This window comes from Colias philodice, chromosome 19, assembly GCF_061535455.1.
Source record: "Colias philodice isolate Cphi_HAF_F1 chromosome 19, ilColPhil1 Martin Lab GWU primary, whole genome shotgun sequence".
Lineage (NCBI taxonomy): Eukaryota > Metazoa > Arthropoda > Insecta > Lepidoptera > Pieridae > Colias > Colias philodice.
Genome location: NC_143104.1, coordinates 7,071,943 through 7,097,121, shown reverse-complemented (window position 1 = coordinate 7,097,121; position 25,179 = coordinate 7,071,943). Strand labels below are relative to the sequence as shown.

Genomic DNA, 25,179 nt, shown 5'->3' with positions numbered 1-25,179 from the left:
ATATTCAAATTAGTTGCCGATAATTTATTAGCCGTTTCATTAAATTTAAAACCGCAAACATTTGAAGAATGTCTTGTATTAGCGCGCCCTACAGCGTTCGCTAAGTATATGAGAGATAAAATGTTTAAAAGCATATACCTCAATAAATAATACCATTACTTTGAAGGAAGATTAATATAATTCAATAACCATTTTTAGGGGTTCGTACATTCTATCGCATACATGCTTTATGTTTATAAGAGCCTAAACGAGTTCAGGCGGAGACATTCCAAGATAACCCTGTAACTCAATAATGTTTCGTGAAGATTCCAAACAATATATTATGGGACAAAAGCTGACGTACACAGTAATAAACTTGGGGTTGGCCGCCTTATCTCTCAGCAAAACACACATTTTTAAACTTCAATAAATATCGTTATTTTTTATCAAATTTGCAAAAAATTGCTTAGTTCATAATAGCTATTCTGAAAAACACATTAGAATATTATAGGTAGAATATGTACACGTATAATTCAATAATAGACAGCAAGAAAAATATTAATTAATTTATAACGCAGTAGCATTAAATATTTGGATAACGATAATGCATCGTGATACACATTGACATTCGGTGATGTATTTTTTCGTTAATAACCCACCGCAGCATTAATATGAGAAATATTAGCATTTAATCGGGTCCCCAAATTGATATGCCAGAGCTTGAGTAACCGCTAAGTGTTAATTTACTGATGCATTTAACTCAATCACAGAAAGAATTTTTAGTGGCGGCAGGAATTAGATGTCCCAGCAAATATTAATGTATAAACCCATGACATGAGATCTTGTTTTATTGTCAAGATATAAATCCACTTAGGACACGAAGATAAGCCTAAAATCGAATTATGTGCTTCATTACAACGTTGTGTGACGTTAGCTTTTGACTTCATTTTAAACAAAGGTTAAATTCAAAGTTAAACTAAAATTAAACGGATGATGTGATAAATGTGATACGGGAAGGTCCGCTAATCAATTTAGATAAAATATTGTATACGAAATATTGATCATGCATTTGATATGACTCATTTTGTAACGTCGACACGATTTTCCTTGTTATTTTTTAAGTTTTATAATCTGTACCTACGAATTATAAAGAGCGGACTGAAATATGAAAATAAGGTACAATAATATAAAGTAAACATTAGGTACTATGTTTTATTGCAGTAAATATTATGTTGAGATGTAAGCAGTAAAATCTTGTAATCATTCAATAATGGTGCTTTCTTATTAAGTCAACAAAGAACTGAATTAAAAAAAGAAATTTAATATTTATAAATTTAATAAGTGTGAAAAGATTCCCAATTCACATTTTCAAGGATTCCAATAAAGAATTATTTTATGAGAGCTTACGCTTCACTTGGTTGGTTTCGCTTTGAATAACATTTTTCATTATTCGTTTTTTCATATTGAAAACGAACAAGTCAAAATTTCTAACGTTATAAGCTCGTTGATTGATTTTTTCGTATGTGGTTATTAAAATGTACTGATGTGTGAAAAAATTTTAGTGATACATTCGAGTTACATTGATATTTTAATCTGAAGTGCTACCAGATATAATATACCTACAAAACATAAATAATATTGATCATTAATCATATTAAATTAAATAGCGGTGTAGAGCTCTCTTAAGTTTCATATTTAATTTTATGTTTTATAAAATGCTTAGCTTTGCTTCGAGTTTACCAGTTAAAAAAAGCTTGATTAACTCCTGAATTCTATATCTTGCTGTTTGTGAAAGAATTTTCATGATCGGATAAGTACTTCTGAAGATACAAAGCCCCAACAAACAAAGTTAGAAATTAGAATAGTTATAATTTTATCCCTTAAGACTTAACACTACATTTTTCTTTAGATAAGAAAGTTTCTACAGTTTAAGAAAATTTTAGACAAAGAGCTTCTTAGTATAAAAATAATGTATAGTAGCTGTCTCCTAGATGGTGTCTATTTAACCACATGTCGTTTAAGCTTTGCCTCCGATCTCAATATATATCTTTCATAAACAATTACATCCAACATTATAATTACGAGATGAATAATCCGTCCACGTTTACTTATCCTTTGAATGAAGTACCGACTTGCAAACTTAATCTTGATCTCTCGATAACTTAATAAGAATATTTAATGCAACATCTTTTGTACGATCCGTCAAGACCTGACAAAGAAGCTTTTAAACCAGTTATGGTATTTCTTTTTACCAGCCTAATAGCTTGTGTCGATTTTAATTATCAACATTTAACATTACATTCATATTTCATTTATTTACTTTAACCAGTATTGATACTGCCAGAAGTACATTTCAATTACTTCTTATAATTTTTTGTTAACACCAGTGTTAAAACAATCAAAGCAAAAACAATCAGAGTGCATCTTGAATTCTATTTTTTCACTTACATAAAAATGTATTGACGGTTTGACTCGAAATGTGACTCATACTTATAGCCTTTACATTTATTAACAAATTTACAGAAATGGTATTTCGCTAAATCTACGACAAACTAACGCAATTCACTCCTACAATTTATGAATGGCTATCTAACCATTCATTCATACTATACCGACCTCGTAAAATAGTCACGTTTTTTCAATAAAACATGAAAAAGCACGTTTATTTGCAACGCATTAATTGAAAGAGCATTGAATAAGTTTCAACAAATAAGAAACACGTTATACAAAACTAAAAATCATCGAAAATCGAAATTAACTGTGATGTCACTATCAAATTGGCAAGTTCAAATGCGTTTCTCTAACGCCATACATCGGAGGTATAATCTGTAGCGAGGTCAATGTGTCGCGTCCAACCCATGATGCGCAAACGCACGAGGACGAAGGATAATTTTCCTATAAAAATGTGCGAGGACCCCATACCATCACAGTTTCGTACACGCCGCGAACTCGGAAGGACATCAACATGAAGCTGGTGAGTCCTTGGCGTTCAGTGAAATTAGTGAAAAAAAATCGTGCTTTTAAAAATTCGTATCTCAAATATTTTATTCGCTCAATAATAAATGGAGTGTATTCGTGCTCACACTGTTGGAGTCAAAAATTTACATTAAATCATTTATAAAATAATTGAATTAATTTTGCAATTTCCTAATGACACGAGTTTGGCGTGGACACTTAATTATAGAGGAAGCTTACAACTTATTTAATTTAAATAATTATTATATCTAAAAATCTTTAACGGTCTCCTCGTTCTCATGTTACACTAGACATTTATTAATGGAGACCGAAAAATAAGCGCATTAAACTGTTTATCTAACTGCCCCTACAAATTAAATTAAAGGACTGAATATTAAACTAATATTTTAACCAGATAATTTTTATTTTCAGCTCTGTATATTCGCCGTGTTTCTTGCTATTTCGTTAGCCGACGAAATCAAGCAAGATGAAAAAGTAGAAGATGCGCTCGCGGTTGCACCAGTGAGCTTACAAACTCACGAGGAACTAAACCCGGTGACCAGTACACCCCACTTGAAGCCCAGGAGGAAGTTGAAGAGGCGTGTGAGACCGCGCTACTATGGTGCTAGCGATAATCAGCCCCAGAACAACTACAACCAGCCGCAAAACAACTACAATCCTCCCCAAAACAACTACAATCCTCCCCAGAACAACTATAATCCTCCCCAGAATAACTACAATCCTCCCCAGAACAACTACAATCAGCCCCAGAACAACTACAATCAGCCCCAGAACAACTACAATCCAACTCAGAACCCACAAAATACTCAGAACAACTATTGGACGGAATCATGGAATAGACCATCGCCCTATCCAACGGAAGGGGCGAACTACCCCTCAACTACTCAACGTCCATGGTCTACTTGGAGTCAAGCTCCCACCACCGCCGCACCAACCACCACGACCTTCGTACCAGTCATCAAAAACGAACAATCCATGGGAGCAGACGGCAGCTACAAATATGAGTGAGTATACCATTTTTATAAAGCCCTTTACACTTGTAAACTTCATGAGATTTGTGTAATATGTAAAGTTCCTTTCACACTAGTGAACTTTCCTATGAGAATATTGTAGGATTACACGTAGAATACGTATAATATTAAAACGCTGTCACTGTAATATATAAATAACAATGACATACCTTATTGAATTTATTAAACAATTCACAATTATAATTTATAATATAATACTACCGTAATCACTAAAATAATGAATCTGTAGTTAAAAAAATCAATAGTCGGTTCAACGATAAATTTGCATAAAATTGTTAATTTAATCGTTAGTAAAGTTATTAACTAGTTTTCTACGTGTATAAAAAATATTCATATAAGTGTCTCTACAAAAAAAAAACATTCAATTTAGCAAAATAACAACACGAAGATACGTTTTTACGGGCTGATTCTCACTCTGATACTTAAATCCAAGAAATGCTTTTATCTCTCCCGTTCAAGGTTAGTGGTCGGTTTTAATTTTGCAAAGGAAATAAACCCGAGCGTGGTTGTAATGACCACATCCTTTCTTAGTGTTATTTATTACGTACCCACACATTAAGGATTTTTATTAAAAAAGCTAAGCCATATAAATTTGATATAAATCGACAACCTCGCCGTAAATTCATTTTAAATTTGGCTATATTTAAGAGTATTAGAAAGATGTACACTGTACACCCTTTTAACGTTCGCAGTTTTCTTCTAATTAACATTTAATTTATTTGTTTTTGCGTCTTGTTTTTGTCACATTAGTTTTTAGGAAAAATTCTAACGGTTTTTTGCTATTGTATACATTTGACATAAATTTGTCACAATATCCTGTTATTTTATTGGCAATTTAACTGTTTCCGAATATTGCTTTTAGCGAACTTAATTTGCATAAAACGTAAATTTATGCTTGTATATCGTTACTTTTAGAATCTATATTTATAAATCAATTCCTTTCGACGTTGCATTAGTTAAATACTTGTAAATTTTTCTTCATGGATATCTATCACTTGAAAAAAGAATTATTGAACCACATCCTGGGATTAATCCTGGTCGTTATTCAATTAATAAAAGTATAGAATTCTTATACAAAGTCTTATATTTCTTACAAACATTGCCTATGTATGTAGGATTTACATAATTAAATAGCACTTAAATTATTCAGTTCATTATTAATTATAACACTACCTCCAGATACGAAATCGGAGACGGCACGCACGTCATGGAAGAGGGTTACCTCGTCAACCCGAACACGGAAAATGAATACTTAGTCAAGAAGGGCATGTACTCCTTCACCGGTGCTGATGGCAAGGTCTACACCGTCAAGTACTGGGCAGATAATACCGGGTACCACGCGGAGGGCGCTCACCTCCCACAGCCACCACCAGTGCCTCCAGCGATCCAGGCGTAAGTTTATTTTGCCATAATATGTTTTGCCATAATATAAGTATGGTACAAAGTTCAGTAAAGCAAGCATTTACTATATTTATGGGTTAAAAAATAATATGCAGTCTGTGCAAACGCAGTTTGAAATTATGTAGAGCAACATAAATATTAACTTGGATTTTCTCTATAAGTTAATTTTACTTAGAAGTTACTCGTTTCTTTCAATCGCTTTTGCGAATTTTTTGTCACATTTTCAAAGTAAATATAATTTTTGTATCAAAATATCGTAAGATGACGTTGATAAGTTCGTATTGTAATAAGGACTAAATATACAGGGTGTCCCACTGTTGGTATACTAAGCTCAAAGGAGGTTATAGTTTTGCATACGCTGAGTACGTAAAAAATAATTAAAAAATTCCAGACGCATTTTTTTTTCAAATAGATGAATTCTTAAAACTCTATGTGTACACCCATAACAAGCGAGCCGCCCAACTTTGCCCCCAGCACGTGAGCTATCGTTTAAGATTATGTTTTCATAGATAAAATTCTCATATAAGAGAAGCGGTATATGCCGGCTGCGCGAAGCTAGAGAAGAAAACATGGATTTTCAGGAAAAATTTAGCAAAAAATTTTGGACGTAATTTTTTTTTAAAGTATTTTTTACGTGATCAGTGTATGCAAAACTACAAGTTCCTTCGCGCTTAGTATACCAAAAGTGGGACACCCTGTAGAGCTCGCCATGGACGTATAAAAAAAGACGGACGCCGTATTACGAACAAACAATGTAAAGCCACCATAGTAAGCTAGCGATCGTGTAAAGACAATAAACACGCACACATTCTCACCATAGTAAGCTAGTCGGCCGCCATTACGTCGTGAACTACCGACTGATTAACTGCGTCACTGTTTCACAAAAAATATTTAAAATGCCGTCTTGCGTGGTTAAATGGTGTCGCAACAGTACAATTTTAAATAACAAAACACAAGGGATTACATTCCACAGGGAAGCAAGTTATTTCTTTTATGTTTTAATGACAAAATTATTACGGCAAAATTTATAGAAAAAAATACAGCCGCCATTGTCATCAGGACAGCTGTTGCCATGGCAACATGGCGCACACACATGGATGTTTCGGCGCCATTACTAGGCTTCACTCAATGTTTAGGCGATATACCGTCCGTCTTTTTTTATACGTCCATGGAGCTCGCAATTTGTAATAAACATTTATTCGTATGATCGCAAACTTTCTGTGTATCTTTTCACAGGTGCTATTAGATTACTCACTTTTGTTTTTATAATAATTTGTTGAATGTTTGATCACAAAACAAGGTCAATGCATAAAAATACAATCTATATTAAAAATTATTAATATTTAATTTAAACTTACCGTGTATATTATTAAATTGTGAAGGAATTAATATTAGAATCTAAAAAGCATTCACTCAGATACAAATAAACAATAATTTTATTTTACAGATCCATTGAACAAAATGCCAAGGAGGAAGCTGCTAAAGCCGAAGCTGAGAAGAATAAGCCACAAGCCCAGCAACCACCTAAACCCATAAGGCCTCCTTCTCAAATCCAACCTAAACCTCAACCAGACAACAATCAGCAAACTAACTATCCGCAACAAAACTACCCACAACAGAACTATCCACAACAGAATTATCCCCAACAGAACTATCCTCAACAGAACTATCCCGAACAGAACTACCCTCAACAGAACTACCCTCAGCAGAACTATCCCCAACAAAACTATCCCCAACAAAGCTATCCTTCTGAACAACAACAACAAAACAACTTCTATCCACCCCTTTCTTACGGAAAGTAGACACGAAAACGAAATGAGACTTCATAAGTTCATTGAAGCCTAATGCATTTAAAAATGTTACCTCAGTTTAAAGTATTGCTATTTCACGAACCCTAGTTAAATGATGCGTTGATATTTTGTAATTCAAAATATTTCTCAATGATAATAACTTTTTGTTTGATGATTGATCAACGTTGTTCGTGATTTAGTTAATCTATACATAAGACTAAGCAGTGATCTCGTTCACGACATAAATTGTGAACCTGATTTCTGCGAGCGATGTATACTATAATATGTGATATTGATTGTCGATGCCAGTTTTAGATGTAATGTAATCTTAATTAATAAATGATGAAATGATTTTTTTGGTTTTATTAAACAATTCACATTCATTAGATAATTCATAACGAAATCTATTTACGCAGTAACAATAACATTACTAAAAAGAGGCTATTTCTTGACAGAATATGATTTACCTGGTTTTAACCATGTACCTACATGTTCATACTTAAAATTATTAAGAGACGAGATAATGCATGTACTATTCCAATAATATTCTTTCGTTGTTATAATAAATTGCAATATATATTGAGTTAATCCTAAACGGATATCGCTACACCCTACACGATTTAAGATTTAACTGTCGGCCCTGCCCTTGAAATGTCAATATTTTGAATAACCGGTCGATTCGGACATTGACACTGACCAATACGCGTTGCATCATTTACGCTTTCAGACTCACGCATGCACCTCTCGTTTTGTTTAGAATGTCCAATTTATCGGGACATTTATCGAGTTGTCCCTCTCAAATAAAAGTTGCTGCGACTGTACCCTTTTTTAATTAATAAAACAGCAAGGGCCGCAAAAAGACTGCCGTGCATCATTTTGCTTGTGTTTGTTTTGTTTTGTCGATACGAACAAACATATTTTGAAAGTATCATACATATGTACAGCTTAAAGTTATTTGGTAATGAAATTGTATTTGTTTTGTGGAAAAGTATAATACACAATTTACTCAAGATACAAGTTCATTAAAGTAATTGTTACAACGGAGAAAACAATATCCAAGCGAGATTTTCACGAATGCCTGGACATCACATCGCGTGCATATAAATATATGCGGAATTCATTTTCATTATCAGTCTATTTTCTACTTGTGTTCCAGTGTGACGTATTAAGTTTGTAAAACAATTAAACAGCTTCAATAAAATGAAGCTAGTAAGTGGAAGTGATCGTTGTAGTGTGAATATAATACTAACATTTTTGGTAACAAGTTTGGCAGTGTGTACAAAATGTCAACGGATTCAACAGGAGCAGTTTCCATTTCCACCGCAATTTCAAACACCCAGTTCGGGGATAATGGTATCGGACAGTTCAATTTACTTGCCACCTGAACCGCAAACACCAATACCATATTTTACAATGAATCATATGAACAAATTACCATTTCAATTTCTACCACCCAGTGGAACTAAAGCACCGTCTGTATATCCGACACCATTTTCTGGAATGTTCTCTTCGACACTAAGACCTCGTTTCGACGACGATGACGAAGACGATAATGAGCAAATTAGTCAAATACGAATATCAACTCCAAGGCCAGTAATTAATCACAATCCCAGTCAATTAAAGAGAAATATGACGCAACCTAATCAAGAGAAAAGGGAAAGTAGGGCACTCCCTGAAATGTTTAACTATCAACCGAAGTTTCAACAAAAACCACAAAGTAGAATCGACGGGAAAGAACCTCAGTCGTTTCAACCTGCCTCAACTCAAGAGCCCCCGAATTCAAACGCGGCGTCTAGGAGAATGATTTTAACTAGTGAAATTCAAAGAAACGATTTAAATGACCATTTTAAATCACATTCAAATTCAGCATATTCTCAGATCCCTAATATATTCTTTTCGTCTACTACGGAACCGGCTATTCCGATTCTACGTTTATCAAATGAGATGGATTTGGATGGAAGTTTTAGTTACGAGTAAGTAAATTTTTACACAAGCTTGTATGTAATTAATAAAACAGTTCTTATTTTAATGCCTGATTCATATTGGTATATTGATTATAGTATAAAGTATGTAATAAAATAACATGCGGTATAGGTGCATTAAGAGTCTTCAAGATTACGTAACTTCTAGATAAAATACTACGAATCTTACTACTCTTTACTTCCTCTGGGGTACCACCCAGACAGTTCTATACTATAAAAAATATATATAGTATACTATAAAATATACCTAGCACTGCCCATATTTTATAGTATAGTGCAAAATTTTGTCGTGAGAATTATTGAGCCAAAGTTAAATTAACCAAAAGTTTTCCATTATGTATATAATAACCATATGAACTATAATTAAATATAATTTTCTTACTTATTAGAGCATTAGGAGCAGATCAGACCCATTACGTGCAACACAGTCGCATGGAAAACATGGGCACTGATAAAGAAGAACAAGTAGTGGAAGGCTCATACTCTTATGTCGGTGATAATGGACAAACGTACACAGTTCATTATGTAGCAGACTCTAACGGATACCGAGCCAGTGGTGAGCACTTACCATCTCCACCGCCAATACCAGAAATTATACAGAGGTAAAATAATTTAACGTAATTATTTGTTAAATTTTGATACAAACTTTGTTTTATTACACCCATTGTATTTAAATTGTGATAACACTATTAAAAAATAAAAATAAAATTTCAGAGCTGTTCAATATAATTTGGCCGAAGAAGCCAGAAGACCTCCACACATGAAAGCATCTTGGGAAGAATACGAAAATGAAAACAACGCTGGTGACAAAGCATCTCATTTCACAAATGCTCCATCTCGAAGTTTATTTACTGGTAGGACACCGGAAGCATTCTCTTTTGGGTTTGCACAAAATTCCAATACTCAAAATAATATGGCAGTTACGTCAGCGAGCAACCAGATTCCTAAGACAAGCTTTGACATTGCCGTTGAGTTAAGCAAGGCTAAAGCAAATGTAGGACAAATAGGTCCACAAATTACATTCTCTGCATCTCAAGGTGCTCATAATCCAACATCTTCTGTCCAACCTATATCTAGATCGTCAAATAATGAGAAATCTTCAATGCCTCAGCTAATGAACTATGAAGCCAGTGCTAGGGAAATTGATTCGGAAACTAAACCGCTTTGGAGATGGCAGTATGGCATGAATTCAAATAATCCTGAACAAAATCCTAACAAGAGCACAATTTCACGATCCTCTCCAGATGGTGATGATGTTATAATTAACTTTAATGATATGACGCCTGATCAATATACAGACATGATAAGGAGTCAATTTTTAGCACAAACTGCGAACGAAGCAACAGAATACAATAATAACCATAATTTTAAAAATAACTTTGAACAATCTACTACAATTAAACCCGATCCCCCTAACTATATATTAAATAATAATTATAATGATTACACTTATAATAACAACCAAAACAATAATAACCCCGAGCTAAGAAATTATAATTATCTTGCAAATAGATCAAGTACTCAAAACGAATTATACGCAAAATCTAATGAAGCTAACACATTATCTACAACAACTGAATCCCCTCATATATTTCAACGTTTTGAAGGATATGAAGATGAAGTGAAAATTCAACCTAAAAATAATATACACAATCCGTATCCTAATATTATAAGGCAGCAGAATTTTATACCCCCTAGTCAACAAGTGACACAATCTTATGATTATGATGATACATCATATGAACCAAAGAAAGTGGCGATTGACACATACTCTACCAAAAATAACGAAAACCTTTATAATCAACAAGTAAACATTGTTCCCGCAAATAGATATTGGTATTCTACTGAAGAAAATAGGCAAACTACAACCATTCAACCACAAATAAGCACTACGGTTGAAATAAAACCAACCATTAATAATAATTTTCAGCCCATGACACATTCAAAAGATTCAAATAAACAAGAATTGACAACAGAAAAAAATATGGAAGAGTTAATCCAAGAGAACATATTTTTGAAAAATTTAGTTCGAAATAGAAAACAGGAAAATACTCAACAAACCAGTAAAGAGCAGAAAACAGATGTAAGAAACAATACAAATGTTTCGGAACAAAAAGTGGAGAAACCTACAAACAATGTTCAATTTTATCCCAAACCTCAGAATGAAATTAAAAATATGAAGAAAAAGCCTATGGACATTACTGATGTACTAAACTACATAGCAATGAAAAATCACATGGAATTTGCAAAAACGAAACCTAAAAGTAAATCAGCTTACGATAACTATCAGTCCAATAGAGATACACCTGCGAACTTTATTCCTTTAGAAGAGGAGAAGCAAGAAAGTATGAGAGGTACAGAAGAGAGAAGTAAATCGTATCGTACATTAAATCAACAGGAAGAAGAATTGCAAGGCATAATTAAAAATTACAAAGTACTGCAGCGTCAAAGGAACTCGGCTCATAATAACAACCAGTATTCAGATGTGCCTCAAAAACATGTGAAAACTTTTCATTCACAGGGCTTACCACCTTTGGGCCGCGCCGGACCTTCTATGAAAAGCTATTTGCCCCCAGCGTATTTGTAATAAAAGTACTGTGATTATTTATATTTTATATTTGTAAATATTTCTCCAATGCATTTATAATTGTAAGTATTAAAATATTTAAGGTTACAAACTGCTGTTTTATTTACTGTCAATATAAAGCTCTTCGTTATTGCAAAGTTCTGTTAGAAACCATATTAATAAATGCTAATATAATCGATTGTTAAACTATTGACATACAAATCATCCGTTTATTTTTAAATATCTCGTATGGTCCAACATATAATATTTAAATTATTCAATAATTATAACATTTTTAATACTGTAAAAAGTAGGTAGGTTTTTAACCTCCACAAGCCTTAAAATACTTCTTCACAACATCTTCTGAATATCTTTAATACTCCAAAAAGTCTAATTTTATTTTAAAATAATTCAAAAATAGACTCTACCTACATACTCCTTTCACTCAATAAATTAGTTTAATAGTACCTAAGAAAATAGGTCATTCTTACTTATTTTAATAGGTTATAAATCACCAGCATGCAACGATTTTCACTATCACACTTGAAAGCGTATGCATTCCGCGGAGTCAGCCATGTATCTTCTAATTATTGTATATGTACTGATGAACATGATCTCAACAAACGCATCTCTTATCTGACTGAGTTATGATTATATGGCTGCTGTTTTGTGGTATTTTATCTATATAATCTAAAGGAATCGACACTGTTGATTGGAATAATCGAAAGTATCATTTTATAGCTTTTTTATTGAGCGAATAAAAAGTATAGGTACCTATTCGCAATCAAAAGTAATAGAAATTAGAAAGTAAAGTAAATTATATTATTGTGTATCATAAAATCATATTGCATGCGAAATTCAAAGATATGAAAAAAATACTTGTCGAAATGCAAATGAAAACAGAAGAGCAAAGTTTAAAACTTTATAATCAGTTTTAATAATATTATAAACATCTTGTACACAACAACCAAAACACAAAACCACAATGTTGAACCAGCACAACAAAACAACACGATACATCAAACGACTGAACTTGCAAGCCATAAAGTTGAAGGGAACAAAAAAATCCTAATCAGAAATTTCAAAGTTAAACTCGACCAGACAGGAAACCTTATTGTTATTCAAATTCCGTGACTTTTTATTGGATGCTTAATTAAACCGAAATCTACATCCTCATTTAGAATTCACAGATGCCTAAACAACGGTATTATTTACACGATCTAGACGATTTGCTTCCCAATTACCAAAAAATCCATGTTTTGCTAGAACCTTCCATGAGACTACAAGCTATTTTTAGCGAATATAACCTAATGGTTGTCGCTTTAATGTTGTTAACACTTAACTCAAGATATTTTAATTATTATCAAAGCCCCTATGCATCATGATTATAATATAAAAATAAAGTTATAAATTAAAGTTGTTTCGATAGCAAAAAAAAAAGTAGGGTCAATGTACCAATAGCTGACCAAGCGCCAATACATGACCGAAATTCAAATATACGCGCCAATTAAGAAAATACGGCAGCCCCAGATGATAGTTTATTGTTTTTTTTCTATAAAGCAACATCATCTATAAAATAAAAACAAACCTTGCTGCCAATAGTCAGAAATATTGACATTTTTTCAACACGAAGATGTAATTAAGTAGGTGCCCCGTAAGTAATCACATTTTTTACTAAGATTTTTTTATCGGGAGTTGATTGGGAAATCTTAATTTATCTTGAATGCAATCGATTACTCTTTATATGTCTTGTTATAGGCATAATGTTGAGCTATTCTGTTATAGACTTTCGGCTTCATTTTTGGCATGAACAGTTTTTCATGATTTTTAGCGGCCTGGTTATCTTTTGGAGCGACAAAAACAATTTTTCGCCTATTGTTGACCAGTATGGTCAGCTCTTGGTTCTGTATATTTTGCTAAGAGAGACTTGCTTTGTTTTGTGCTTATACCTACCGAATTTAACAAACCATATAAGCCGTAGTTAAGTCATAGCTATATGTTGCATATTTCCAAAAGCTGACCACCGTAAGATTTTTATACCGAACTTAGTTGGTCAGGTTTCGGGGCCGAGAATATTATTAACCTTGAGTTGTCCACTTGATTTCCGTGACCAAGTGGTTTGATTTCATCAACCTATTTTTATTTATTAAATAATATATTTATTTATTAAACAAAACTAATGTTCGAAGAAGGACATTTTGTCCATTTTGAAAATGGTCAACTTTTAGAGCAATGATGGTCAGATATTGGTGATCAGTGGTCAAGTAATGGTGTTTTTAGCAGAAGTAACTTTCAGAGTAGTTTTCACAAAACCTTTAAAGGTTATCAAATTGATATTAAGAACAATAGTTGCAGTGAGTATTCAATTATCTGTGTCCCAAAAATAACATTGAACGTAAAACAAATAACCCGTTTTTTATATGTAGCTAAAGATAAAACCGCTTAAATGGTCAACTAGTGGTACATCCACCCTATATTCATCTTGAACCACAGACTAATAATAATATACTACGTATACAACTTGAACGGAAACAGACAGTCGTGGGAAGATCATAAATTATTATAATGTCATTGATTTTACTTTACAGGATATAATTTAAACTATTGATAAATAAAATAAAAATAAAAAAGCCTTTTATTTCCACACAACAGTTTTACAATTTTTACAATTTTTGTTAGTAATACATTAATTACATATTACAATTAATTACATATTAATTTAAATTTGACAGTTTTACAATTTTACAATTTGTGTTAGTAAGTAAGTAGATGTGAAATTTATTATCAATTACTACATAAATATTAGTTGTTGTGTTGGATCCCACATTGGGTGAAGGCCTCCTCCATCTTCCTCCACTTGTGCCGGTCTTTACCGCAGGAAACCCAGTCCTTCCCAGCTATAACGACAATGTCATCAGACCACCGTCTGATTGGTCTACCTACATTCCTCAATCCTTCTGGTCCTTTCCACAATGATGTTTCTGATGTCCAACGTCCGTCAGTATAACGACTTATGTGTCCAGCCCATTGCCACTTGAGTTTCAGTGCCTGTGTGAGAGCGTCAGTTAAATTTGTTTTTCCTCGGATTGATGTGTTTTTAATTTTATATATTTTCCTTAGGTTTAGCATGCTTCTCTCCATGCTGCTTTGTGTTGATCTGATCCTTTGTTTTACTTTGTTTGTGAACACCCATGTTTGGCAGCCATATAGTAGACAAGGCAACACGCAGGTATCAAATACAATTTTCTTGAGTTTTAAAGAGTAGTTTCCTTTTAAAATTTCTTTAAGGGACCAAAATTTGCGCCATGCTATGCTTATTCTTCTGGATATTTCATCTTCATTATTTAGTTTATTGAATGATAACAATATATAATAAACTATTGATATCCTTTTAAAATTATATTAGTAAATAAATATAATCATTTATTGATATTCTATATAATGTTTTCTTTATCATGTTCGTTCGAAAGTTAAGTTGGTTTTAAATTACAATATCAATACAAATATCGTTTTGTCGTACAACATTAAAATAATCTATTCGATAAGGAATAATACTAATCCGTATAAACACTGCTATTTCTTTAAGAAATGATATAAAAATATATCTTAAAATATCCGTATCACGTTCATTCTATTACATTAACTTTCACCCTTTTGAATAATCAAAGTCCGCGCTTCTAGTCATTTTACCTACTCCCTAATACCAAATGATCTTGCAAATAAAAACGGGGCAGTCAGTTTCAGTCAGTTTTTAATGTCTGATTGGTTGAGAAACTCATTAAACTTCTTTCTCTGTGTTAATGAATAATTTTTGAAGGTTGGCCTGGAGCTGGTGCACTGTTTCAACACCTAAATCCAAATTATATAGAACCCAATGCTGTTTTACGTCGATTTTTTTCATAATTAGACATAATAACGAGCTTTTTGTTACGTTTTGTTTTGCATGAAATCGAAGGGATACCAGTGTATGTGGCATATTAAATAATAATTAATATGATGTGATTATTACTTGATAATTTTTTCATTAAAAGCTTCATGTCACTCCACAGTCATATACCTATAAAAATATATAAACAAAACATTAAATTATATTAAATCTTAATTTCAGTATCATACAAGGATAATACGCATACAATTCATACTTTACTGCTCTTGAATAGACCTGATTGCGTCGCGACGCCAGACAAATTAGATGACTCTTAAAATTAATTTATATCTACGATATTAGAAATGATTTTCATGAGAGCGACGTTTTTGCTCACATAAAAGGTGTACTTAAATGGTGAACAAGACAGTTCGATGAAAACCTAATTTGACATAAAGTACACACTTTTGAAAAAATTCTCTTCTAGTGTAGACATGTACACTATACACAAATACGTAATACCTTTATGTAAACTTCAATTAAAATAAAAAAAGCCTGAAATACAATAACAAAAATGTGTTAGTTTACGAAAAAGGATCATCTCTAATTTTATCTTTTGAAATAACCTAGCCTGTTCTAAAAACAATTAAAAATATTTCATTCCACCAACTTCTATCCCCTCACGACTACATACTTGGCTTCTTTATGACGCTCATGGTTACAACCGTATGAAAAAATCCATATTACTTGAACTCGTATATATTCCATAGAATATTAACCTGTCAGCTTCAGGCCCTACATACTGCCATAATAATAAATCCGTCATTAAACTGCACAATAAACTAAGTCAAAAACAGATTTTAATTTTACCATGAATGCGTTTTTATAAATGTTATGTTTTTTATTGCATGTCATAAAAGCATTTTATTAAAACCTCAACACTAGTAAGAATATTTTAAAAGTGAGTAAAGCTCTAGGTATATGTAAGTTTTTTTTTTTGTAAACAATTAACATTACAATTTCTCCATTTTAATAATGTTAAGTTATTGCAAACAAGCTCTTAATGAACTTATTTTTAATATTATTTAACAATACGTTAACTTTTTCAGTTGTTTTAATGAATTCGAATTAACAAATAAGTGACGTAATCTATCCTTTGAACAAAGTAAAGCTTTCAGTTTTTGAGTAGATCAGAAAACATTAACAGCATCAATTTATAATACCTACTTGATCCTGATATCCCCGCTCAACTTATTATTATTACTGTACAATACAAATAAAACCTCGATAGAATACTTATTTAATAATGTTCAAAATACTAATACCGCGGAGTATTTCAAAACAAAGGGTCGAAAGTGAGTTATGTCGGTAGCGCTCAACATAAACAAGTTACTCCAACGATCGATGTCTACACTCTACACGAAGTTAGGAACCGCATTGGAAAGGACATCAAAGTGAAAACGCAAATACAAACAGAAAATATGTAAATTTTAATGCAACCGATGGTGAGATCAAAGTCTATGCCTCCTGATTCTCGCTTCGATATTTCACTACGAGATTTCCCTCGCAAATAATTCGTTTTCAGTCTGAAAATAGTGGTAAAATTTACAATATAAGTAGATATTTTATTTTAAATAAATTTTTTATTTTCATAATTCAGTAGCACGGTAATATAAGTTGATATTATTACCGTGTTAATAGTGTTATTAAACCAGCAATTCTTTTAATTATTATATACCCAAGAACAAATTTAAATTTTCGCATTTACTACAAACAACCATCAAGACATATTGAACGTATTGTAACAAAAGTTAATCAAATAAATTAACACCTTCAAGATAAAATAATTCTACAAATCGGTTACATTGAACACTAACTATTCAATGAAGATAAACGTATATAATCTTATATATGTATCTCATACGCAGCAGTAACAATAAATCTTTAGCTCTATAAAAATAAATCTTTTGTCACGGACACTGTAGTCGGTCTTATGATGCCAAGGGTGAAATAATAACTATAGTGCGAAATATACAATACAAATAGTTTTTAAAAATATGACATTGATATTCACATCTAATCCCGCATATATAATGTTAATTCTCAAGTATGTACCTTTGTATGTTTCGTTTTTACGCTAAAATCTCAGCAGTTTTCATAAAGAGTTTACCTGAAGTAAAAAGGCATATTAAATACATCCACTGTCAACAAGGCATCCTAAGGCAACCACTGAAAATGAGTGTATTGCACTGAGTGGTTATAGGCCTCTTGTGGTTTCTTTGTATCTTTTTTATGTATCCATTATAAAATCCATAATAAACGTATTTCATTTCATTTTTTTATTAATTGCCATGGCTATGTGCCATTAAATAAACTTTTTTTCTTTCTTTCTTTCTTTAATTGTTTCTTTCCACTTCATTCATCTTAATATAATTTTATAACTTCACACTTTAAATAACCAAATAAAAAGCTATTAACAAATACAACACCCTAACTCGTCTTGAGCCATCGAATCGTCAAAACACCTATAAATATAATTCACGAGTGCTATAAAATTAAGAAGATACTATCTCACCTACCCTAAAGAGTTTTATTTCTTAAGCAATCTATAAAATAACAAAACAATACATAACGAGTTTGTATTCAGTATTAATGGGGTATTAACGTACTTGGTAACAATATAAACGACTAAAGTTTGGTTATAAAGGTAGTAAGAAAGTTATTTATTTCCTAATATGCGGTAATTGGTTGCAGTAAAGGTGCAGCAATATCTCATCGTAGAATCTCGAAAATGATGGAGTTAATTATTTAGGAAAAGATGAAAATTCAAGTAAATACAATACAATTAATTTTAAGTAGGTGGTGGTTCCGTATCAAAGATGTTTTAAATATTAATTGCAATAAAATCTATTTACAAAAAATACACAAGTCTCTCTACATTTTTTATATACACAGCTTTTAATACCACCTTGATTATTATAGTACAAAATTTTGCTGTAAAATGATATCTGAAACAAAAGACAATATACCAAGAAAATGATATTTGCCTCACAATTCAATAACAAGTTCTAAAATTTCATAATATAAATTAATAAAGTATTTAAAGCGATACACAGAAAAGATTTGGGAATAAAGTATAAACCCTACCTATGTTTTGCAAAAGCAAGTTTGTAGTAAACAGAAGCATGTCAACTGGGAGCTTATTTCAATCGAGGCAGTATTTCGTTACGAACTTTGCCAATATCGTAGAACCAATCTACACGGATTTTCATAAGAAAACACAATCGGATTTAGTATTTACAGAAGGGAACGTCGTATAGCAATAGTATATGTAATATTGGGACTGGTGTTTTAAAAATAAGGTTTTGTTTGCGACGATTTGAAAAACAATGGGATATAAGTTTCAAAAGGAAAAAAAGAGCGCGTGTGCCCAGCACACGAACACAGAAGTGAAACTTCTTTGGAAATATTCAAAGATACCATAATCGTGGCCTTCCTCCAAGACGTGACAGTATTGCCATGACGCGACTTTATATTTTACGATAAGACTCATCTATTTGTAAAGTTTTTATATTTTAATGGATTGTGATGAATTGATTTGATTCCTAAATAGATCTTATTTCTAATTAGTAAACTATACAATTTATGACAATTAAGAAAATATACTTACTTGCCTTTTATCATAACTTCCTACAGAACAACGTGTTTTATAATTTTATTTTATGCTGTCACAAAAATATGCACTTTATTGGTCGTATGTTAAATTTAGGTAGCAGACATCAATTTTAGAAATACTCAAATAAACGTCGGCTTAATTCAAACTTTACTCATCCATAATTAATAATATTAATATTGAAAATGTGCAATATGTGTGTGGTTTGTAATTTATAGTTTAAAATCCATAACTTAAACGATATTCATTTATAAAAAACAAAAATTAAAGAAAATATTTTAAAGTGTCTATTTTTTTTTATTACACATTATTTTATGCTTTGAATCAAATGTACTGAAATCCATGTATCTTTTCATATTATTCTCCTATCTATTTATTGTTTTGCAACAATACTTATATTACTCTTTACGTTTAAACTTTAAATTATTTTCGAGAGTCGATACATATAATGCCGGAAAAATGAAAATATTGCAACCGTAAAATGAATTTTATCATCCCATGCCAAAAGATCAAACTTCGCAGATTGAATCTGACAGGGATTTCATGATTTATGAATCAGGTACTCAATGCTGGAGCCAATTTTAAGTTTATTGATAAATAATGTGTATGAAATTGGGAAATAAAAATACTACAAGCCAGATATTAATTTGGCCGGAATATTTTCGAGTACAAAAAAGTACGAACTACGAAGTACCTTATTCAGTGCGAAAAATATTGTATACTTATAATTAGGTAATTAATGAAATATAATTGTACTTTATAAATTAACCGTTTCTTTACAATACATGAAACTTTTTTTCTTTCACCCTTGAAATTAAAATAGGTTAGGCCAGGCTATTAAAATAAATCTCCTATTTATTTTCTTAAAGGTCGTATATTTTCAATACTTTATTATAAAGTTATGTTGTTTCTAGTGAGCAAATTCGATGAACAATTTCATTTATTGCCTATACATATATACTAAAAGACTTAAATATCATTTTATGTGGACTATTTTTTTTTATATTGCATATTATTATGTTGTCGACGCAGCTGCAGCAGGGACCACTCTCACATTATTGATAGCACGATAGCACAACGTGTGTATTATATTATGTATATGTAATTGTAATAAGATTTGATATTACAAATAAATAACTTATCCCTTTATCCCTTGTATTATTTTCACATTAATGTACGTATAATACCTACACAATAAGATTAAAATATACTACTTAAGGGAATTAACGAGGTAAAATAATTACAAATAAACTTTAAAATACACTCTTACTCTGGAGCACAGAAAATAATCTGTATGGGCTATTACAAAAATTGACAAAATAGTCCGTAGTGCTCTGAGGTCCGTAGACTAAAAATGCATTCAACGAGATATTGAAATTAGCGCCATCTATTAGCATACTATGGAAGCACTACAAAACCGAGAAGTACGGAAGATTCAGATAGTTTCGCTATTCGTCACTAGATGGCGATTTCAACATTACATTTACTATTTTTATTAGACCTATTCATATTGATTATATTTTAGTGTTATTATTAAAATAGTATGATTGGAAAAAATAGTTCTATGTATTAATGCAAAAAAAATCGTTGCTCTTATTTGGTACATGTTTTGTTCATTTCAGAACGTGTCATCCTTTCATGTTTCAAGTCTTCAGAGAAGTCCCCATTTGATAAAAAAAAAACTTTTTTACATAAAAACATAAAAAGGATGATAAAATTGACCGGTAGGAAAAAAATATTATTCATAATAATTTTTGATATACCTAATACCTATGAATAAAATATGAACATCTGATGGCCCAAAAACTTATATTTATTGCATTTATTGTATCTTTCTTCTTACCTACAACAACGTATTCAAAAAAGATATTTGCATCGAAAAACATAACATAATTATTAATATTCTTTAAGCTACCTAGTTCAGATACTCTATGTTTTCCAATAGTAGGTAGCTTCGTAGCCGCTATTGTAGTTGAAAGTGTTCAGAAAATCCTTTTAAGTGTGGCGGTTTATAAGCAAGCCTTTTGTGAACAAGATGGCTCATCTAGATAAGTGGGTGAGGCTTTCATACTGAACTGAATATCCTTGCAATATCACAACACTCGAGCCTCAGACGCGGTCGATGCGTGTTTGAAAAAGAAAATCTAATTTCACGAATGTAGGATTTAAAAAATGACCTTTTTATCTGTATTAGGTAAAATCATAAACTAATAAGAGGGAACTTTCGCTCCTTATTCATAGGTAGATTGCAGGTACAATTTGATACAAATCATTTTTTATCTAGTGGTAGGTACATAACATCAATCGTGTAACAAATAATTCGCGCAATTATTCCCCTAACCATTCAATTAATCTATAAGTACATATCTAGTTCCAAAATCTTCAAAAAGTTTTAAAATCTTTAGCAATACATTCGTGTATTTTTGATGTTTCTTTCAGTAGGTACCTTTTTAAGCAAAACCATACACAATTTATTCGCATGTACATTTCAACATTGCATTAATTTGCCTTCAATATGTAAACGTGCATACGCCATGCTATAACCGCATTAATCATTACTTTACCTGTGAGCTAGTAGTGAACTCTTCCGCCGGCGGTTCGCGGGCGAACCTCTCGAACTTGAAACTGTTCGAACGGTAAAGTTCGTTGTCCTCGCGCGACCGCCGCCCGCGGCAGAAACGGCGGGTGATCGAAGTGTGCCTGTCAGTTTAATTGCGCCAATTAACAAGGATATCATTGCGGAATTGTGGATTTTATGCCTTATTAAATGTATCTACGATGTTATGTTATGTACAACTATTGTAACATTTGCATTCGAATAATTGTAAAGTTAATATAAAATACAATGTAGAGCTTTTGCTCTATTATCAAAACTATTCAATGTATGATGTTACTGTTGTATTTATCAATAAATTAATAACACATGTGAATTATGATGCTTATGCGTTAATGATAGGGTTGATTCAAAATAGTGTTTAATATTTATACAAAAAAATAAATAGCAATGTAGGTAATTTACTCAATCGTAGGAATCGTCCTAACTATCGAGTTACTAGTTATTATTCTGTACGACACAGATCTCAATCAAAACGTGCTTTGGCATAGGTATTTCAATGTGCAAATCGATGAATTATTTAGTATAGTATACATGTAGCTTCAAATTCACATTTCTTATATTATTATTGACTCATAACATTGTATTATTATATATATTATATTATCATTTGATTACAATCATGGCAAATAACAAACTATAATAATTATGGTTTCTTATTATTGAATTACTTTCGTAGATCAAAATAAAATATATTAGAGACCCTAACCACAACATCAGGTCCGGTACGTAGCTGTATGTTTAAAATATAATCACGATGAAGTATTACTACTTGGCGATAGATGGCGCGACGTGTATGTTAAGAATGTGTTTAATAATTACGCTATGTAGAGTCATAGAGCCTATGCATAAAAACAAGTATAAATATACATTATTACTTAATGTTTATAAGAAGTATTCAGGCAATTAGCAAAATAAAGCTTTTTGTGCGAGCAATAGCGCAAGGTTTCCTCAGGTCAGATCGTAATATTATTTTTACCAAAGTACTTAGGTACATATTATTATAAAAAGTGCATATACAATGGTAAACAATGTTATTAAGCAGTGTAACGGATTGCAAACGCCGCATTAATTATATGAAGCTATCCAGCGTAAACTACGTTGCTTTCAATGCTCATTAAAAATTGCAATTAAATAGTTCGCAGCTATCTTTATGCTCACCTCGAATCACTTGAATGTAAAGGCCATTGAATGCCAAATATTTTCAACTTGGCGGGTGGGCGGCGCTTTTGTTCGGTACGGGTGTTCGTCTCCTCAATGGGAGGAGTATGATGCCGCCCGCCTGATGATGCCCTGGTTCCACTCCTTCGACGCCTACGTCTGCGTCTCTCGACGAGAATAAAATTGTCACCGTTCCGTATAATATACGACGAACGAAGCGTCGACTTCTCCTCTCCCTGACGCTGACGTATCAAATCAGCTGTTCTTAATGTATGGATGTTCTGGTACTCGGCTTCTGGCGGACCCGATGACGTCACTTCCCTGCTAGTCCCACTTCCATCCCTTTTCTTGCGGGAGGAATGGAGACCGACTCGACGCCAAACCTTTTCCATGAATCCGTATTTGCTGTCATCCCATTATATTCTGGTCACTGCAGTCACACCACGGCGCAAGGCAATCCACTTAGCACAACATTTACAGTTTATCACACAATAATTTTAACAAGACCGGGTTCGAGGACTCTTGAATGAATGCCCGCGTGGTATCTCCCGACGATTATATGAATAGAGTCACGTCACAGACCACTGAATGGTTAGGCACTCATTATCATTGTTCGCGAGACGACCGTATAGTCAAATTCGCGTATCGGGAATTTTAGATCGGAGATAGAGCACACAATGATGAGTCACAGGAACCAGGGCGTTAGTCATTAATTCAACATATCAAGACGTACTAGGTTAGTGGAATGAAGGGAGAGAATAACTTGTTTTTTGACATCACATTTAAGGTCCCGGCCCTGTAGACAGGGTGCGGACGGCTCACGCATGCGCAGTCCCCCTCGCCACTTCAGCCCTCGATCGTACAAAGTGCCAAAATGGCGGAACTCCGACCCCCTTCCCTTTATTGAATATCTAATTTTATCCTTGCATTCGTTATGTACATCGGCTGTACTGCACTCTCAGCCTACTTTTTATTAAATTCACTGCGATTCTTCCGCGAACAAAAAAATAATTAGTCGCTTCTGAAGAGACAAACCGCAACATTTAGTTATAACTTATAAGAGCTCGTTGTATGCAGATTGTAATGCAGATCTTTTTTACGTTACGGCGTCAATAAAATGAGCTTTTCGGGTTCCGCACCAAGTTCGTTTTATTATTATAAAACATGTATAGTTAACTAGTTATTATAATATTTTAGTGTATTAGTTTCACTATAGCCAAATAATAAACAAAGAAATCACACATAATCATGAATGCTTATCATTAGAACTCATTTTTTCTCTATAATAGAGTAAATTAAAATTCAGCAACCTACGCTACACAAACATGCATAATTTAAAAAAAATAAGATATCGGTGGGCTGGGTAGGTCCCTAAATTGACCAAGCATAGAATTCTGTGGTTAAAAAAAAACACTTCCTGCACACCAGGATCAAGGGTGTCCATTGATTTAGAATGGGAAAGATGTTAAAGTTATATAGTAAGTTATACAGAACCCTTAGAGAGCCAGACATACTTACTCTTGTCTCGTTTCAATTTATTTTATACCAGCAAAACCTTTAGTATACTGTTCGTTATTAAAAAACTTTCAATTAGTTCGAGGAACTTTACTTCAAATAACTCATAAACTAAAACACCTTTATATTCTTCATACACAAAGTTCTCATCTCAAAAAGCTGTTTGAATTTCTATGCACGCAACATCCTTTTCATGAATGTATCAGTAAAAGCAGTAGGTAGGTTCCTTCTTACTTACCTATTTCAGTTTAAACCTACCCTTAGTATTCAATTCAAATTTATTTAAATTCTATATATTTAGAACTGTATACAAAACACATAAACAATCGGATATAAAATGTTTATTTATTTATTTATTTATTAGACACACCAATAATGACTCAATTAATACAATTTACAGAAATACATTAATAATTATTTCATAAACTGAATTGGCCATAAAGCAGGCGTATACAACAATTATAAAAAAAAATGTCTTAAAATTTTTCAGTTTTAAAAGTCTAAAAATACATAATCAAATTTATCATCCATTGACGAAAAAAATAAATATAAAACATAAAATTCATCACATAATTAAAAATTTATCAAGAATACATCAAATTAATACTACAATGATAACATGATTA

The 25,179-nt window shown here is 32.2% G+C and overlaps 3 protein-coding genes across 3 annotated transcripts in view; 2 read left to right on the top strand and 1 right to left on the bottom strand.

Annotated features, from left to right (window-relative positions):
• hwt (SH2 domain-containing adapter heavyweight) overlaps nt 1–23,445 on the bottom strand; it is a 156,954-nt gene extending 133,509 nt beyond the window's left edge. Inside the window, exons 1-2 of the mRNA XM_089707166.1 lie at nt 23,039–23,445; nt 21,828–21,963 (exon numbers count right to left, since the gene is read on the bottom strand). Of these exons, the coding sequence (XP_089563292.1) occupies nt 21,828–21,963; nt 23,039–23,430 (528 nt within the window). The 5' untranslated portion in view covers nt 23,431–23,445. The remainder of the gene's footprint in view (nt 1–21,827; nt 21,964–23,038) is intronic.
• LOC149480030 (uncharacterized) lies at nt 2,809–7,529 on the top strand. The gene is made up of 4 exons (XM_089707267.1): nt 2,809–2,953; nt 3,367–3,959; nt 5,166–5,378; nt 6,835–7,529. Exons 1-4 carry the CDS (start codon nt 2,945–2,947, stop codon nt 7,187–7,189), a joined length of 1,170 nt encoding a protein of 389 aa, XP_089563393.1. The 5' UTR covers nt 2,809–2,944; the 3' UTR covers nt 7,190–7,529.
• On the top strand, nt 8,320–11,829 carry LOC149480029 (uncharacterized). The gene is made up of 3 exons (XM_089707178.1): nt 8,320–9,150; nt 9,549–9,761; nt 9,874–11,829. Exons 1-3 carry the CDS (start codon nt 8,378–8,380, stop codon nt 11,744–11,746), a joined length of 2,859 nt encoding a protein of 952 aa, XP_089563304.1. The 5' UTR covers nt 8,320–8,377; the 3' UTR covers nt 11,747–11,829.
• Nucleotides 23,446–25,179: the final 1,734 nt, after the last annotated feature.

Coding starts and splice junctions, on each gene's coding strand:
- LOC149480029 (XM_089707178.1), top strand. CDS start 8,378: ATGAAGCTAGTAAGTGGAAGTGATCGTTGTAGTGTGAATATAATACTA. Junction 9,151..9,548: donor GATGGAAGTTTTAGTTACGA/GTAAGTAAATTT, acceptor CTTACTTATTAG/AGCATTAGGAGCAGATCAGA. Junction 9,762..9,873: donor ATACCAGAAATTATACAGAG/GTAAAATAATTT, acceptor ATAAAATTTCAG/AGCTGTTCAATATAATTTGG.
- LOC149480030 (XM_089707267.1), top strand. Junction 3,960..5,165: donor GACGGCAGCTACAAATATGA/GTGAGTATACCA, acceptor CACTACCTCCAG/ATACGAAATCGGAGACGGCA. Junction 5,379..6,834: donor GTGCCTCCAGCGATCCAGGC/GTAAGTTTATTT, acceptor TTTATTTTACAG/ATCCATTGAACAAAATGCCA.